The 14,161-nt window shown below is 53.0% G+C and overlaps 1 protein-coding gene across 2 annotated transcripts; it reads right to left on the bottom strand.

The window, feature by feature from the left end:
- Nucleotides 1-916: 916 nt before the first annotated feature.
- Lcn2 (lipocalin 2) lies at nucleotides 917-9,044 on the bottom strand. 2 transcript variants are annotated; one of them, XM_052724077.1, is made up of 7 exons: nucleotides 5,680-9,044; nucleotides 5,026-5,162; nucleotides 2,463-2,542; nucleotides 2,201-2,320; nucleotides 1,925-2,026; nucleotides 1,215-1,241; nucleotides 917-1,094 (listed from the first exon to the last, which is right to left on the bottom strand). In XM_052724077.1, the coding sequence occupies exons 1-6, from the start codon at nucleotides 6,115-6,117 to the stop codon at nucleotides 1,222-1,224; spliced, it is 897 nt and encodes a 298-aa protein (XP_052580037.1). In that variant the 5' UTR covers nucleotides 6,118-9,044; the 3' UTR covers nucleotides 917-1,094; nucleotides 1,215-1,221. The 2 variants fall into 2 exon arrangements, with proteins under 2 accessions (XP_052580037.1, XP_052580036.1); XM_052724076.1 differs by having other exon boundaries at nucleotides 917-1,065; nucleotides 5,680-9,040.
- Between the last annotated feature and the right edge of the window lie 5,117 nt (nucleotides 9,045-14,161).

Raw genomic sequence — 14,161 nt, 5'->3', positions numbered from 1 at the left:
AAGCAGGCAGAGCTCTTATGAGTTCAAGGCCAGTCTGCTCTACATAGAGTTCCAGACCAGCCAGGGATATATAGTAAGACTCTGACCCAAAAGAAAGAAAGAAATTAGATCCGCAGTCAGATTGGAGCCCAGGAGTGAAGTATGTGTGGTGTAGCATCCTTACATGGCCAGCCACTGAGGCTTTAACCAGTAGGCCTTAGATGTACCGCTCATCCTGGAACCTTTCTGGGCTTGAACACGGCCTCGATACCTCACTAGCTGCTCATCCTGTGCCATCTCTTCCTGAAATCCAGCCCAGATTTCAACGCCATCTGATGAGCTGGGTCTCAGGTCTGTGCTGCCCCCCTGCAGGACTGAGAGTGGGGTGGTCACCACCTAGGCACACGCATCTCCTCGGCCAAGGTGAAAGGGGCAGCATATGTGTGTGAGATGGGAAAGAGGGGTTCATTTGGACCTCATGCATTCTGGCAAGGGGGGAGAGAAATGGCCTCCGACTCCTAGCAATCACAGGATCCAGATGAGTGTGGGATGACTGTATCTCATACCCCCTCCAGGCTCTTCCAGCTTCCCAGTTCCAGAGGGGCTGCCCCTTTGGGACCTGTGGCAGTACCCAAGTACAAGATACTCCTTGGAGGCAAGGCATGGAGGAGCTCATACTGCCCTGGAGGTGAGCCCAGGCCTTGACCAGGGGTACCAAGCCAAAACAGCAGCAAGTGCGGTGTTGTTCCGCGCAGGAGGGACGCGGGGCCGTTAGTGGCCGTGATGGTGAAGCTGTGGAGGCTGGAGTTCTGGTACCTTCTTTTCCCTCAGTCTTCTCTCCGCAGCCCTACCATCATGCTGGAATAATGCTGGTGTGAGCCCGCCCTTTGCCTTTTCCCTCATTATTATGGGGTTAAGCAACACAGACTCAGAGAACTGGAGGCATGCATTTATTTAGCAGACAAGGGGATGTCACTGGGACAGGTGGCTGGGCAGTGCTGCCCAATAAGAAGAGTCATCTGGTGCTCACTGGTATCGTGGCTGGTGGGGTAAGCAGGTGGCTCTCTGGAAACAGGAAAGATGGGGCTGGGGACAGACAGGAGGCACCTAAGAGACTATAGCAGAATCAGGACACCCACAGTTCAGAGGAGGAACAGAGGCAAGGTGGAGATCCCAGTCCCCTGTGCCCTGGCCTTCCCACCCGGCCCCTGCCCATCCCAGTCAGCCACACTCACCGCCTGTTCAGTTGTCAATGCATTGGTCTGTAGGCAAGAAAGTTCATCAGAATAGAGCAGAGGGGCAAGCATTTGTGATATCTGACTGCCAGGAGCCTGTGCTTCGCCAGGTCCAGACTAGCCCAACTACAAAATATCTGGGGCTTTTTTCAGGGTTGGGGAGCCAAGGGACCCATGTGGAACAGATAGTGTGTGAGAAAGGCCTAAAGGGCCGCTGTAGGGCAGGAGTGGGAGGTCCATAGCGGCTCATGGACCCAGGCTTTCTGCCTGTTTGCCCGCTGGGCCTTGGTAGCCTCTCAGCTGGTGGCTCTGTGGGGCCTGGCTGGAGCCTCCTGCCCAGGCTACTTGAAAACAAGATGTCTTCCAAGTTATGGGATGGGGCAAGGCCCGAGACGGCAAGGTTTGGAGAGGAAATAGCCTTCGACTGTAGGCGGGAGTGGCATGGGGCAGCAAGCCTGAGGATGTTTGCACATGGACCTGGAATCCTCGTCTGGGAATGTCTCGGGTCAGCTGCCAGAAGGGAAACTTGGGGCCGGGATCCCTGAGGGTTTCATAGACCCCAGGGTGTCACTGAGTCTTCCAGACCTCAAAGTGGATTCCAGTGGCTAGAGCAGGGGACTGTGTCTTCCCTTTCTCTGGTGGGGTAGGTATCAGCCTGGACAGTCCCCGCATCCCCACATCCCTTGCCCCTCACCCCCACTGGCCATTACCGGTGGGGACAGAGAAGATGATATGGTCATCTGTAAGGCCCAGAGACTTGGCAAAGCGGACAAAGCGCTCCTTCAGTTCAGCGGGCAATTCCTTGGTTCTTCCTGCAACCCAGATTGGCAGAGAGTGTCTGCAGGGCACTCCCTCAGTGTCACTCAACTAGTGAATGAGGTCTCAGACTTGTTTTCCGTGGAGGTCTGCAGAAAGACCGCTCCCTGGGCTGAGACCTTGGGATTCCAACCTTGAGGTGAGTCCCTAAGAGTCAGCCAAGAACTCACCATAAAGGGTGATTTTGAAGTACTGCTTTCTTCCAGAAATCTTCTTGAAAAATACCATGGCAAACTGGTCGTAGTCGGTAGCGGCCACTTGTACATTGTAGCTCCGTACCTTAGGATAACCTGCAGGTGTGAAGGACAAGGATAAGTTCTGCCCTGGTGGAGAGGAAGAGGGCATATGCACTTTCTCCCCAACTTTCATAATGTTCTCCCCATAAGAAGGTCTGGGTGGAGGGACAAGGGCCCCACTCCATTTGGGACTCACTGCGAATGTTTCCCAGGGTGAACCGGCCAGCCCTGGAGCTTGGAACAAAAGTTCTGATCCAGTAGTCACAGCGCTGGTCCCTGTGGGAGAGATGGGAGTGAGCAAGGATATGATACAGCCTGGAATGCTCCTTGGATTGGGACAGGTGGGGCTAGAATTCTGGTGTTCCCCACCCCTGTGTCCATCTAACTGATAATAGCCTGTCCCCAAACCTGGCGGGAGGCCCCACCCACCCATCTTAGATGCACCTGAGCCTTCCCCCTCTGAGTGTGCCCTGCCTGACCCTGCTGAGACCCTTCCCCAGCACACACAGTCCCTCCTCCCGGTGCCTTTCCTGGGTGGCCTCCCACACACACACATCCAGGCTCTAGGCAAGGATCCCCACTCTTTTCCCTGCCTCCTCTCTGCCACCTCCCTTGGCAGTTAAGGCAGCTTTTTCTGAGCTGCCAGCCTGCTCCAAGCTGAGCACTACACTCCTAGCCCTTAGGCCAAATATAGCTTTTCCTCAAGTCCCACTCAATACCATCCCCCAGAGCTGCGCTCCCCAAATCTTCATCTACCCTTTGCTCTCGAATACTTTACTCCAGCTCCAGCCTACCCAGCTGCCAGAGTCAGAATCAGAGTGCAGCTGGTGAGCCCCGGCTGCCCTCTCCAAGCCCTGGCTCCACCACCATCATCTCCCCGACAGACCGACAGACCGCCTGACTTCCCTGTTCTTCCCACTCCGGCGGCACCCTCCCCCATTCTCCCTGGCTCCAGCTGAGCCAAGACTGTCCTTGTAGGAGCCCCAGATCAAGCCCTAGCATAGGGCGAGGTGCCCTGGGGGCTGGTTCACTCCTAGTTGCCCATCAATCCTTGCTCAGGTGGCTGTGCCAATGGCTTACTGCATCTTGAAGGTACAGCATCTGACACAGGGGCTCACCAGCTCCTTCTGAGGCATAGTGGCTCCTCTAAAGCCACCTCCCTGGAGGCCCTGGATAAAGGCCACAGGTAGGCTACTCAATGTCCCTCCTCTCTCCTATTCTTTCTTTTTGATGTGTGTCTGTGTATGCGTTCACATGTCTGTGTGTGCGTATGGAGGCCTGAGAGCAATATCTGGTATCTATCTCCATCATTCTCCACCTTATTTTTTTAATTAAAAAATTATTGTTGGGCCGGGCGGTGGTGGCGCACACCTTTAATCCCAGCACTCAGGAGGCAGAGCCAGGCAGATCTCTGTGAGTTTGAGGCCAGCCTGGTCTACAGAGCAAGATCCCGGACAGGCACCAAAACTACACGGAGAAACCCGGTATCGAAAAACAATAAAAAAGCTGTTGTTGGGATTAGGGATTTAGCTCAGTGGCAGAGTGCTTGCCTTGCAAGTTCACAGCCTTGGGTTTGGTGCAGTTATGTCATGGTAATTATGGGTGTTTTGTCAGCATGTCTGTGCGACGTTCGTGTACAGGTGCCTGTGGGGACAGAAGAGGATGTAGGCCCAGCAGTGGTGGCACATGCCTTTAATCCCAGCACTTGGGAGGCAGAAGCAGGTGGATCTCTGTGAGTTCAAGCCAGCCTGGGCTACCAAGTGAGTTCCAGGAAGGACAGCCAGGGTTACGCAGAAAAACCATTGCTGTGGGATGATCTGTATGTCAAGCGTGTTGCTGATTGGTCAATAAATAAATCACTGATTGGCCAGTGGCCAGGCAGGAAGTGTAGGCGGGACAAGGAGGAGAATAAAGCTGGGAAGTGGAAGGCTGAGTCAGACACTGCCAGCCCCCACGATGACAAACAGCATGTGAAGATGCCAGTAAGCCACATGCCACGTGGCAAGGTATAGATTAATGGAAATGGATTAATTTAAGCTGTAAGAACAGTTAGCAAGAAGCCTGCCACGGCCATACAGTTTGTAACCAATATAAGTCTCTGTGTTTACTTGGTCGGGTCTGAGAGGCTGTGGGACTGGCAGGTGAGAGAGATTTGCCCTGACTGTGGGCCAGGCAGGAAAACGCTAGCTACAAACCGTGTCTCGAAAAAATCCAAACCAAAACAAAACAAAAAAGAGGAATCCCTTAGAACTGGAGTCACAGTCAGTTGTGAGCTGCCATGTGGGTGCTGGGAATCAAACTCCGGTCTTCTGGAAGAGCAGCCAGTGCTCTTAACCACTGGACCATCTCCCCAACCCCACCCTCTCTCCACCTTATTTTTGAGACAAGGTCTCTCTCTCTCACCGAACCTGCAGCTCACTGATTGGATTAGAATGCCTACCCAGGGAGTCCTAGGGATCCTAGTTCCACCCGACACCCCGCTCCCCATGCTCTCCCCCCCATGCCACACCACACCCCCACACCCCCTAGGGCTGGGATGCCACACCCAGCTTCTTTATGCTGGTTCAGGGGGCTGGAACTCAGAATCTCTGCTGACATGGCATGTGCTCTGTGGACTGGGCCCTCTCCCCAGCCCCTCTCCCCCTTGTTTACTATGGATTGTGTGTCCATCCTCACTTGGCAGAAGACAGGAATGGAGGGGAGGAAAGAGCAAGAAATGGATCAAGTCCTTGGCTGTGATGCGGGGTGACAGGGCTCACCTGAGCAGGATGGAAGTGACATTGTAGCTGTTGTCCTCTTGCAGATCATAGGTGGTGCTGTACATCGTAAAGCGTCCTTCTTCTTCCTTCTGGACCGCATTGCCTGCCAGGCCCACAACATACCACCTCCCCTGAAACTGCAAGGGGCTAATGCCAGACGGAGCCAGGGATGGCCTCACAGGCTGCTCCTCCTGCGCTGGCCTTGTTGGTACCTCCAGGCACCCCAGCTGGAGGGCAGCAGGGCCTCAGGCTTGGTCTGTCTACAGATACTGGCAGGAGTCAGACTCCTCCAAGGCTAGATAAGACCCTAGGTGGAGTTAGCCCTGCGTTGGCAGGGTGGGGTGGTGCTGGGCAGGGGCCTGTTGGACTTCAGTTCCCTCCTCAATGCAGAGTGACTGAAGAGATTCCTACCTTACACGGACAGTGGCGATTACGGGAGAGGGGGTCTAGTCCTGTGAAGCTCTGTCAGAGTAACTGTCAGAGCAGAGTGAGGTAGAGCGTCCACTGGGATGCAGGGTGAGTGAAACCCGAACCCTGGACTCCCAGAATTCCCTCCACCCTCCCCAGTGCCGCCTGCCCATGAAGTCTTTGGCTTCTCTCATCTGCTCCCCGTTTCCCCCACTCCCTCCTGCAGCTGCCCTTCCAGGTTCCTACCTGGTCCTTCTGGAAGCCTGGCTGCAGGGGGACCTTGAGCAGAGATGGGGCGGGGATCAAGTTCTCAGTCGAGTCCTGGGCCTGGCTCTGCAGGACCCCAAGCAGGGTAAGTGCTAGACACAGGACACCCAGGGCCATGGTTTCAGCAGTGACTGGACTGGGTCCAGTAGGGAGGAGGAGGAGGAAGAGAATGAGGAGGACTCCCCAGGGAGACTCTTTATGGGCCACCTGGCTGCCAGCCCTCGTGCTGTGGGGGGGTCCATTCTTTACCAAGTCCAGGAAGTGTGAGGCAATTGCCAGCATGTCCTGCTGAAATACTTGGCAAGATTTCTGTCCCTTTCTCCCCCAGGTCAGGGTTGCACAAGGTTGAGTGACAGGAAGGGCTACAGGGGAGGGGACAGGAGGGACGTTGGCAGAGCTCTGGAGTCTGGCAGGCATGAGGGCACTGTCTGTACCCCTTCATCTAGGTCAACAACTCAGATCTGGACCATCTCCTGCCCCCCATCAGCCCCTAGCTCATCAGAAAATCAAGATGGTGTGTGTGGTGAAGGCCCCGCCCACCCACACCTGCTGAACACCAAAAACGTCCCGCTCCGCCCGATCCTGTGCAGCTTCCTTGTTTGGGGAAGGGTGGGGCAGCTGAGAGTGAACACTCTAGACAGGGAAGAATGGGACATCCTGTTCTGAGCCACCGAGCTTGGCCTTGGCACAGGGTGTGAGGTGTCCAAAAGACTGGCCTGGGAGTGTCATGACCCCGCTGCCATTTACAGGAGCTGACAGGGGAGCACCTGAACTCTCAGGGGTAGCCCCTGTCCTAGGTCATGCGTCCTTAGATGTGGCTGCTTTCAACCACAGTGCCAGGCAAACTTGGGAAAAGTAGGTGTGGTGGGGAGGGATGACCGCACACTGCCCTGCGTACTCCAGTTACTTTGGTTGAAAGGGCAGGATTGCCCTTGAAAAGTCAGTGAGAAGATCCCTCTAAGCAGGGGAACTTAGTGGCCCGGGTCAGGGGTCTCAGCCCCTCCTGAGCTGATTTGAGCCTAGTCCTTAAGGGAAGCCATTTCCTCCCTGGAGGACTGGCCAGCAGCCTTAAAGCAGATCTCAGGTGCTAGCCTGTGTCTCCCCTGAGATGATGGTTCACTTACGGGCTGCACCTGGACATCTGACCTAAGGCTGAAGTCTCCTGGCCCTGCACTGGACTGATCGGGCTCACTGATCCACCTACTTGCTGCTCCTGGCCTCCCACCCCAACCCTGAACTCTCTGGCGGTTAGCCCTGAGGGAAGGGACGGACCTGGGAGGGGATCCTAAACAGGTATGTAGGATGCAGCCTCACCCCTGACCCCATGCCAGAGAGACTACACCACTAGAATCTGTCCCCTCAGGTCCCTGGATGGTGAAAGAGCAGAAGGGAAGTTGAGCCAAGCTGTGGGGACTGTGTGGCCATCAGATCCTGTTGCTCTTGAGGTACCAGTGGCCTCCCCACCCTTCCAGCCCCTTCAGTCTCAGCCCTAGGGGATCCACCCCTCTACCTTTGTGACCTTAAAAGGTATCCATAAGCTGGGGATATAGCTCAGTGGTGGAAGATTTGCCGAGTACATGGGAGGCCCCAGGTTCTATCTCCCACAGCACGAAAAACAACTTTTCAATTTACTAAACATTTTAGTTTAAAAGGTATCCTTGAAAGCCAGATGTGGTGGCTTACACCTTTAATCCCAGCACTTGGGGGCAGAGGCAGGGGGATCTCTGTGAGTGCAAAGCTGAGCCAGCCTGGTCTACAAGGGAGTTTGAGGCGAGCCAAGGCTACATTTCAAGACCTTGCTTGGCCGGGCGGTGGTGACGCATGCCTTTAATCCCAGCACTCGGGAGGCAGAGGTAGGAGGATCTCTGTGAGTTCGAGGCCAGCCTGGTCTACAAAGCGAGATCCAGGACAGGCACCAAAACACCACAGAGAAACCCTGTCTCGAAAAAAACAAACAAACTAACAAAAAAAGACCTTTGCTTTAAAACAAACTAATATATAAATAAAAGGTAACCCCGAGTCTTTGGTGACGAATGGGTGTGAGGAAGACTGGTGTGGGCAGAGCCCCCAAGAATTTTCAGTCAGGAAAGACAGATCCCAGAGTCTCAGAGGAGCTGGGCAGGTAGAATATTCTAGGCTCTGAAAATCGAGGGCTGAGTGACCAGTGGGACTCTAGAGTATGAACTGGGCCACAGTTCCGGGTCTGCAAAACAATAGGTCAGAGTTAGAGTGAAGGGGAGGTGGCCTAGCTCAGGACCCTGGGACAGCTTCAAAGGCTGGCTGTTCCAGGTACAAGACCCACAACCAAGGCCTGCCTGTCTCTTGATTCCTGGTGTGGGTACTCTTCCCCCAGGACTCTGCTAGGCCTCCCTGACCCCCTTTCTCTGAAACAGGATCCTGTACAGCCCAGGCTGGCCCAAATTCCCTATGTAGCCAAAGGTGACTTTGAACTTCCCATCCTCCTGCCTCCGCCTCTCATCCAGTCTGTCTTTTCCTTTTTCCTTTCCCCTTTACCACTGGAGTGCTGGCATGCATCACTAGCCTCACATCTGACTCTTTTATTTATTTAGTTTGGTACCAGGTCTCAATGTGTGATTTAGGCTGACACTAAATTTGGTAGGTAGCCCAGACTAGCTTCAAACTCGTAAACCATCCCCCCTGCCCTAGCCTAGCAAGGCATGCACCATCATGTGTGGTTCATACTTGGGTCTTCTGTGGTCATAAGCCCAGAGAACTCTAACTGCTCCAAAACCTCAAGTCTAATCCACTTGAGATGTTCCTAGATTGTTGTATCTCAGGGATCCAGTCCGACACCGTGACTGGTGTCCAGAAGCTGGTGAACCTGGCCATGAGGGAATAGAGCTAACACAATCCAGCCCTCCAGCCTACACCATAGACCTGCTTGAAGAGTGCAGGACTACCAAGTCAGCTTCTCAGAGCCAGGGCTGCCTGGGAGGCCCTGAGGCAAGAGAGCCTGGAGAGGGCTTAGGGATCCAGTCAGTGGGTAGCGCACTTGCCTAGTGTGCCCAGGGCCCTGGGCTCCATCCTCAGTTCTGCTAAATAAATAATAGACAAATAAATAGGCCCCTGTGGCCCAGGCACAGTCCCTGGAAATCTTGATGTCCACAGATGGGTCCAGTGGCCTCTGCTCCCAGTCACCCACCAGGGAAGGGGTGTCCAGAAGGAGATGTTCACTTCTCCAGGGCCTTGACTTGAGTCTCTGTTTCCAGAGTGTTTCATACCAAGGTGCTCCAGGGACCCAGAGGGTCTCCTGGTCCCTGCCCCTTCCACATCACAGGATCCTGCTTTGGAAAAGCTCTTAAAGGCAGCCCCTCCCCACATTCCCTGTGAACCCACCGGCTGACACCCCCCCCCCCCCCCCCGCCTGAGGAGGGGTCTGACAGATAGGGAGTAGCAGGCCTTGCTGCTCGAGGTCTGTGTCCAGGGTCACCCCTGGCTCTGAAGTGTTTCTCTTAGCATATATTTTAATTATACGCAATGATGGGTTTCATGTATATAAGGTATTTTGATCATATTCACCTAATCACCATTACCCTCTCCTCTCGTGACACCTTCCTACCCCTGCTGGTCTCCTCTTCCTGACGAGTCTCCCTACTAACATTCATGTTTGTTTGGTGGTTGTTTTTGTGTGTGTGACCTAATGAGTTTCATAGGGTTGCTTATAGGACCACAGTGAACGGGTGAAGGGTTTTTACAGGAGCCTGATCAATTTCCAGTGGTCACACAACTGAAGAAAATCCCTCTCTCTCTCTCTGATTTTTTGGTTTTTTTTTTTTTTGTTTTTGTTTTTTTGTTTTGAGACAGGGTTTCTCTGTGCAGCCCTGGCTGTCCTAGAACTCACTCTGTAGAGCAGGCTGGCCTTGAACTCACAGAGATCCACCTGCCTCTGCCTCCTGAGTGCTGGGATTAAAGGTGTGCACCACCACCTGGCAAGAAAATATCTCTTAATCTGGGTGTAATAGTGCACACATTTAAACCCAGTAATTGGGGCCAGCCTGGACTATATAGCGAGACCCTGTCTTTAAAAAAAAGAAAAGAAAAAGAAAAGAAAAGAAAAAGAAAAAAAGAAAGATCTCAGCAACCATTAGGGAGGGGCGGGGCCTTGTGAGCCTGCCCCTCTGTCCCCATGTCCTTTGTTCCAGAGCATGGATGCCTTTGCAGGTGACAGAGTCAACATGACCACAGGTGCAGGGGACTGGAGGCCACAGCTCTGGGTAGGGTCTGCTGCAGGACCAGGTATCCAAGAGGCAGTGGGTGGCTGCAGGGCTCAACTGAGCAGGGTAATTGTGCCTGGCATGATGCTGGTACTAGACAGGACACCTGCCCCTGGCACCCCCAAGTTGCACAAGAAAAGGGCATATCCAGGGCAGCCACTCCTTGGCCTCTTGCTCCAGTTCCCGGCTTCCCGGGCCTTAGCTGGACGGGACCTCGGATGGACACCATCAGAGGCAGCTTCTGTGAGAGGACAGGCTGCTCCTCCTAAAAGGCTGCTTCTTTCTTGTGCCCTGAAAGGACAAGTGAGGACAGTGCACAGCCAGGAGGCAGGAGAGTGGTTCTGGAATGGTTACACCAGGTGTCTGAAAGCATGTCTCCAACTCCAGGGCCACGGCACCCTTCCTGGGAGACTCTTGGGTTCTCTGAGACAAGCAACACCATTCCGTCCCACCCCATTCATCCCAGTGGTTTCAGTAAGAGGGATGGGTGAGGCTGTGACAGACAGCGAGGACGGGGCAGGCTCCACAGGGCCAGCGTGTCGGCCTTTACAAGGGGACGGGGCTGACCTGAGCCAGTGGAGATGGGTGATGGACAGGAGAGTTAGCACGAGGACCAGGGAAGAGCCATGCTAACAAGGGCCACTGAATCCTGGCCTTGGCCTGCCTACTGTCCTTCTTGGAGACTTCTGAGGAAGCCGTACCAGGAGAGTGCAGTGACTAGTCAGTTCCTGGGGACAGGGCTCAGGCCAGAGTGACTACCATCTCCCATGGCTTTCGGAACTCCTCTCAGGGTGTAACTTTCAGTATTGGTGTGATGGACAGAGTACACAGGACCCAGAGTCCCTCAGGCTTTGGGGCGGGAGACTACAGCCCCAGGTGCCCTTCTAGAGGAGCTCAGCCTCAGTCAGCCAGAGGCAGCCCATGGCTCCTTGGTTTCTACCTCATCCCAGGTCCCCCTCCAGACACCAATGGGTCTCCTGTTCCATGCTACCTCCCCCATACTCTGGGTTCCGTAGATTAAGTCCACTTCCCCCTCACTTCTTATGGCCTCCCGTGCTGGCCCACCTCGTTCTTCATCCACAGGTCTAATGCTAGCCACACTCGGCCTTCTCTCAAGAGCAAACTTTACTAACAGTGTCTTTCCTGCCAATGGCTTCTGCGATTGGGAAAGACTGAGAGTTTCCCAAACCATCAGATTACAGCAATTTCCACATTTGTTGTCTTAGAATCACATCTTCCAAAATCCAGAAGTCCAAAATCAGAGAAGCACCGTGCACAGGGTCTACGGAGACAGCTCAGTGAGCGGAGCTCTGGCTGTGTAATTATGGAGATCCAAGTCCAGATCCCTAGAAGCCACAGCAGAGTCAGTGTGCTACCATCGCCTGCAGTGTTCCCATGCTGAGACGGGAGCTGGAGAGAGGTTACGTCAGGAGCTCATGGGCCAGTGCCCTGCATGCACAACAAAGAAGAGAACTTCTCAAACAAGGTGGTAGGTGAGGACTGACCTCAGGTTGTCCCTGACATCCGCAAGTGTGCATATGCTGACATTTTTACACTAACCCCTCTCTCTCAAACACACACACATTCTTACACAAACACAAATAAAATAAAATAATAATCCACACTGTAGCCACGAGTTAGTAGTTCGCACTTTTAATCTCAGCATTTGGTGGACTGAGGCAGGAGGATTGCCATGAGTTGGAGGTCAACCTGGGCTGCACGGGAAATTCGAACACTGTGGATTATAGTATGAGGCCCTTTCTTTTAAAAAAAGAAGCCAGCCGGGTGGTGGTGGCGCACGCCTTTAATCCCAGCATTCGGGAGGCAGAGGCAGGCGGATCTCTGTGAGTTCGAGGCCAGCCTGGGCTACCAAATGAGTTCCAGGAAAGGCGCAAAGCTACACAGAGAAACCCTGTCTTGAAAAACCAAAAAAAAAAAAAAAAGGAGAAGCCGGGCAGTGCTGGCACACTTCTTTTTTTTTTTTTTTTTTTTTTTTTTTTTTTTTTTTTTTTTTGGTTTTTTGAGACAGGGTTTCTCTGTGTAGCTTTGGTGCCTGTCCTGGAACTCACTCTGTAGACCAGGCTGGCCTCGAACTCACAGAGATCCGCCTGCCTCTGCCTCTCGAGTGCTGGGATTAAAGGTGGGCGCTCCCACCGCCCGGCCTACATTTCATTTCTCTCACCAAAATATCTGACAGCTTAAGGAAAAGAAGGCTCACTGTGTCCATCGTCCATCGTGGCAGGGAGGGTGTGGCTGCAGAGGTCGAGCAGCTAGGGCGAGGGTTGGAGGCCATGCGAGGCAGTCGGAGGCAGAGAGCACCGTGGGGACCAGGGCCGAGCTGCCAACTCCCAAGGGCTGCTTTGGACTCTTCCCGAGTAACTGTCTGACTCTAGCCCACAGCTCCAAGGTCACAAGTCAGTCTCCTCTCAAGTGCATGTCATGTCCCCCCCTATACAGAGTGTGCTGAGCACATCAGCCACCCAGAGGGCTTTGCCTGCTATGTGGGGCTCTGAGGAGCCTTCCATTCCTCCCCTGGGTTGCTGTTCCTCGAGCTGCAAACTGTCCCTCCCAGGAGCCGGGGTGGGTCGGAGGAGGTCCTTCCCTACCTACCTACCTCTATAGTCCTCTTGTGCCTTAGGGTTGTAGGCCGGAGTCAGACAGCGGCCCTTGGTTAGGTTGGGGTGTCCATCTCGTGGGCCAGCGGCCCTTGAGGAGGACCCATTTGAAAAGCTGTCCATACTGAACAGCAGACTGCACTTTGAGGGGCCCTTCCTCCCCTGGGCACACCAACCTAAGGAGCAAGAGATTCCAAAGGACCCGTGGGACTCACAATCCATAGGGACATTTTTAGCCTTAACTGTGCATATTTGAAAGGCTTCAGAGAGCCTGCAAGTCTAGCCTTGGGAGGCTGAAACAAGCAGGCCAGCCCCGGCTACAAAGTGAGACTGTCAAAAACAAAATAAAAACAAGGCCAGAGAGATGGCTGTAAGATGGTTAGGAGAACTGGCCGCTCTTGCAGAGGACTGGGTTTGGTTCCCAGAACCCTCACGGCAGCTCACAACTGTCTGTGAATTAGTTCCGAGAGATCTGATGGGCTCTTTCTGGCCTCCTCAGGCACCTGCAGGTGTATGTTACACATAAACACACTCAGGCACACACATATACATATGATTAAAATAAAAACAAGGTGCCAGGCGGTGGTAGTGCACACCTTTAATCCCAGCACTTGGGAGGCAGAGGCAGGTGAATCTCTGTGAGTTCGAGGCCAGCCTGATTTACAAAGTGAGTTCCAGGAAAGACTAGCAAAGCTACACAGAGAAATCCTTTCTCAAAAATAAAAATAAGGGCTGGAGAGGTGGCTCAGCAGCTAAGAACACTTGCTACTCTTGCAGAGGACCCAGATTTGATTCCTAGCACCAGCATGGGGGCTAATTGCTGGTAATTCAGTTTCAGGGAATCAGATTCCCTCTTCTGGCCTCTTCAGGTACTGCATGTACATGGTACACAGCCTTCATGCCAGCAAAACCACCCACAGACATAAAATAAAAATATATAGATCTTATCTCTGTGAGTTCGAGGCCAGCCTGGTCTACAAAGCAAGTTCCAGGAAAGGCGCAAAGTTACACAGAGAAACCCTGTCTCGAAAAACCTTTATATATATATATATATATATATATATATATATATATATATATATATATATATATATATATATAGAGAGAGAGAGAGAGAGAGAGAGAGAGAGATCTTTAACCAAATGGAAGCATGTAGTAAATTAGTAAATAATCTTTATAGCCTGGTTTCTTTATTTTCTTTTTCTTTTCTTTTTTTGCAGTTTCTTTCTTTCTTTCTTTCTTTTTAATTTTTTTTTTATGCCGAATGCCGTTTATTGAAGGAGGGAGGAGGTCTTAAATACAGGCTTACAGCACAGTGGGGGAACCCCGGAGGGCAGAAGTTCACTACTGATGTTTTACAATCTTGCATCTAAGCTGTTAATGCCCATTATGCAGGATACAGAGACAAGGAACTTCCCTTAAGCATTCAGGAGGGTGGAACCCGGCAGGGAATTAGCATAGGGAGGATATCAAGGTCAAGGTCAGCAAGCAAGGCACCAGTTACCTAAAATGGGGGCCAGGGCCCTACAGGTCCCCCTTTTACTAAAAAATGAGCTTCTGACATCGGTTGCGTGGGACGTCAGCCGGTCACCTTACCCGTCATGGAAACGC

This window comes from Peromyscus californicus, unplaced genomic scaffold, assembly GCF_007827085.1.
Source record: "Peromyscus californicus insignis strain IS unplaced genomic scaffold, ASM782708v3 Scaffold_7__1_contigs__length_154581171, whole genome shotgun sequence".
In the NCBI taxonomy this organism is placed as follows: Eukaryota; Metazoa; Chordata; class Mammalia; order Rodentia; family Cricetidae; genus Peromyscus; species Peromyscus californicus.
Note: the sequence above shows the minus strand (reverse complement) of the source record. Positions and strands in the feature narration are given on the sequence as shown.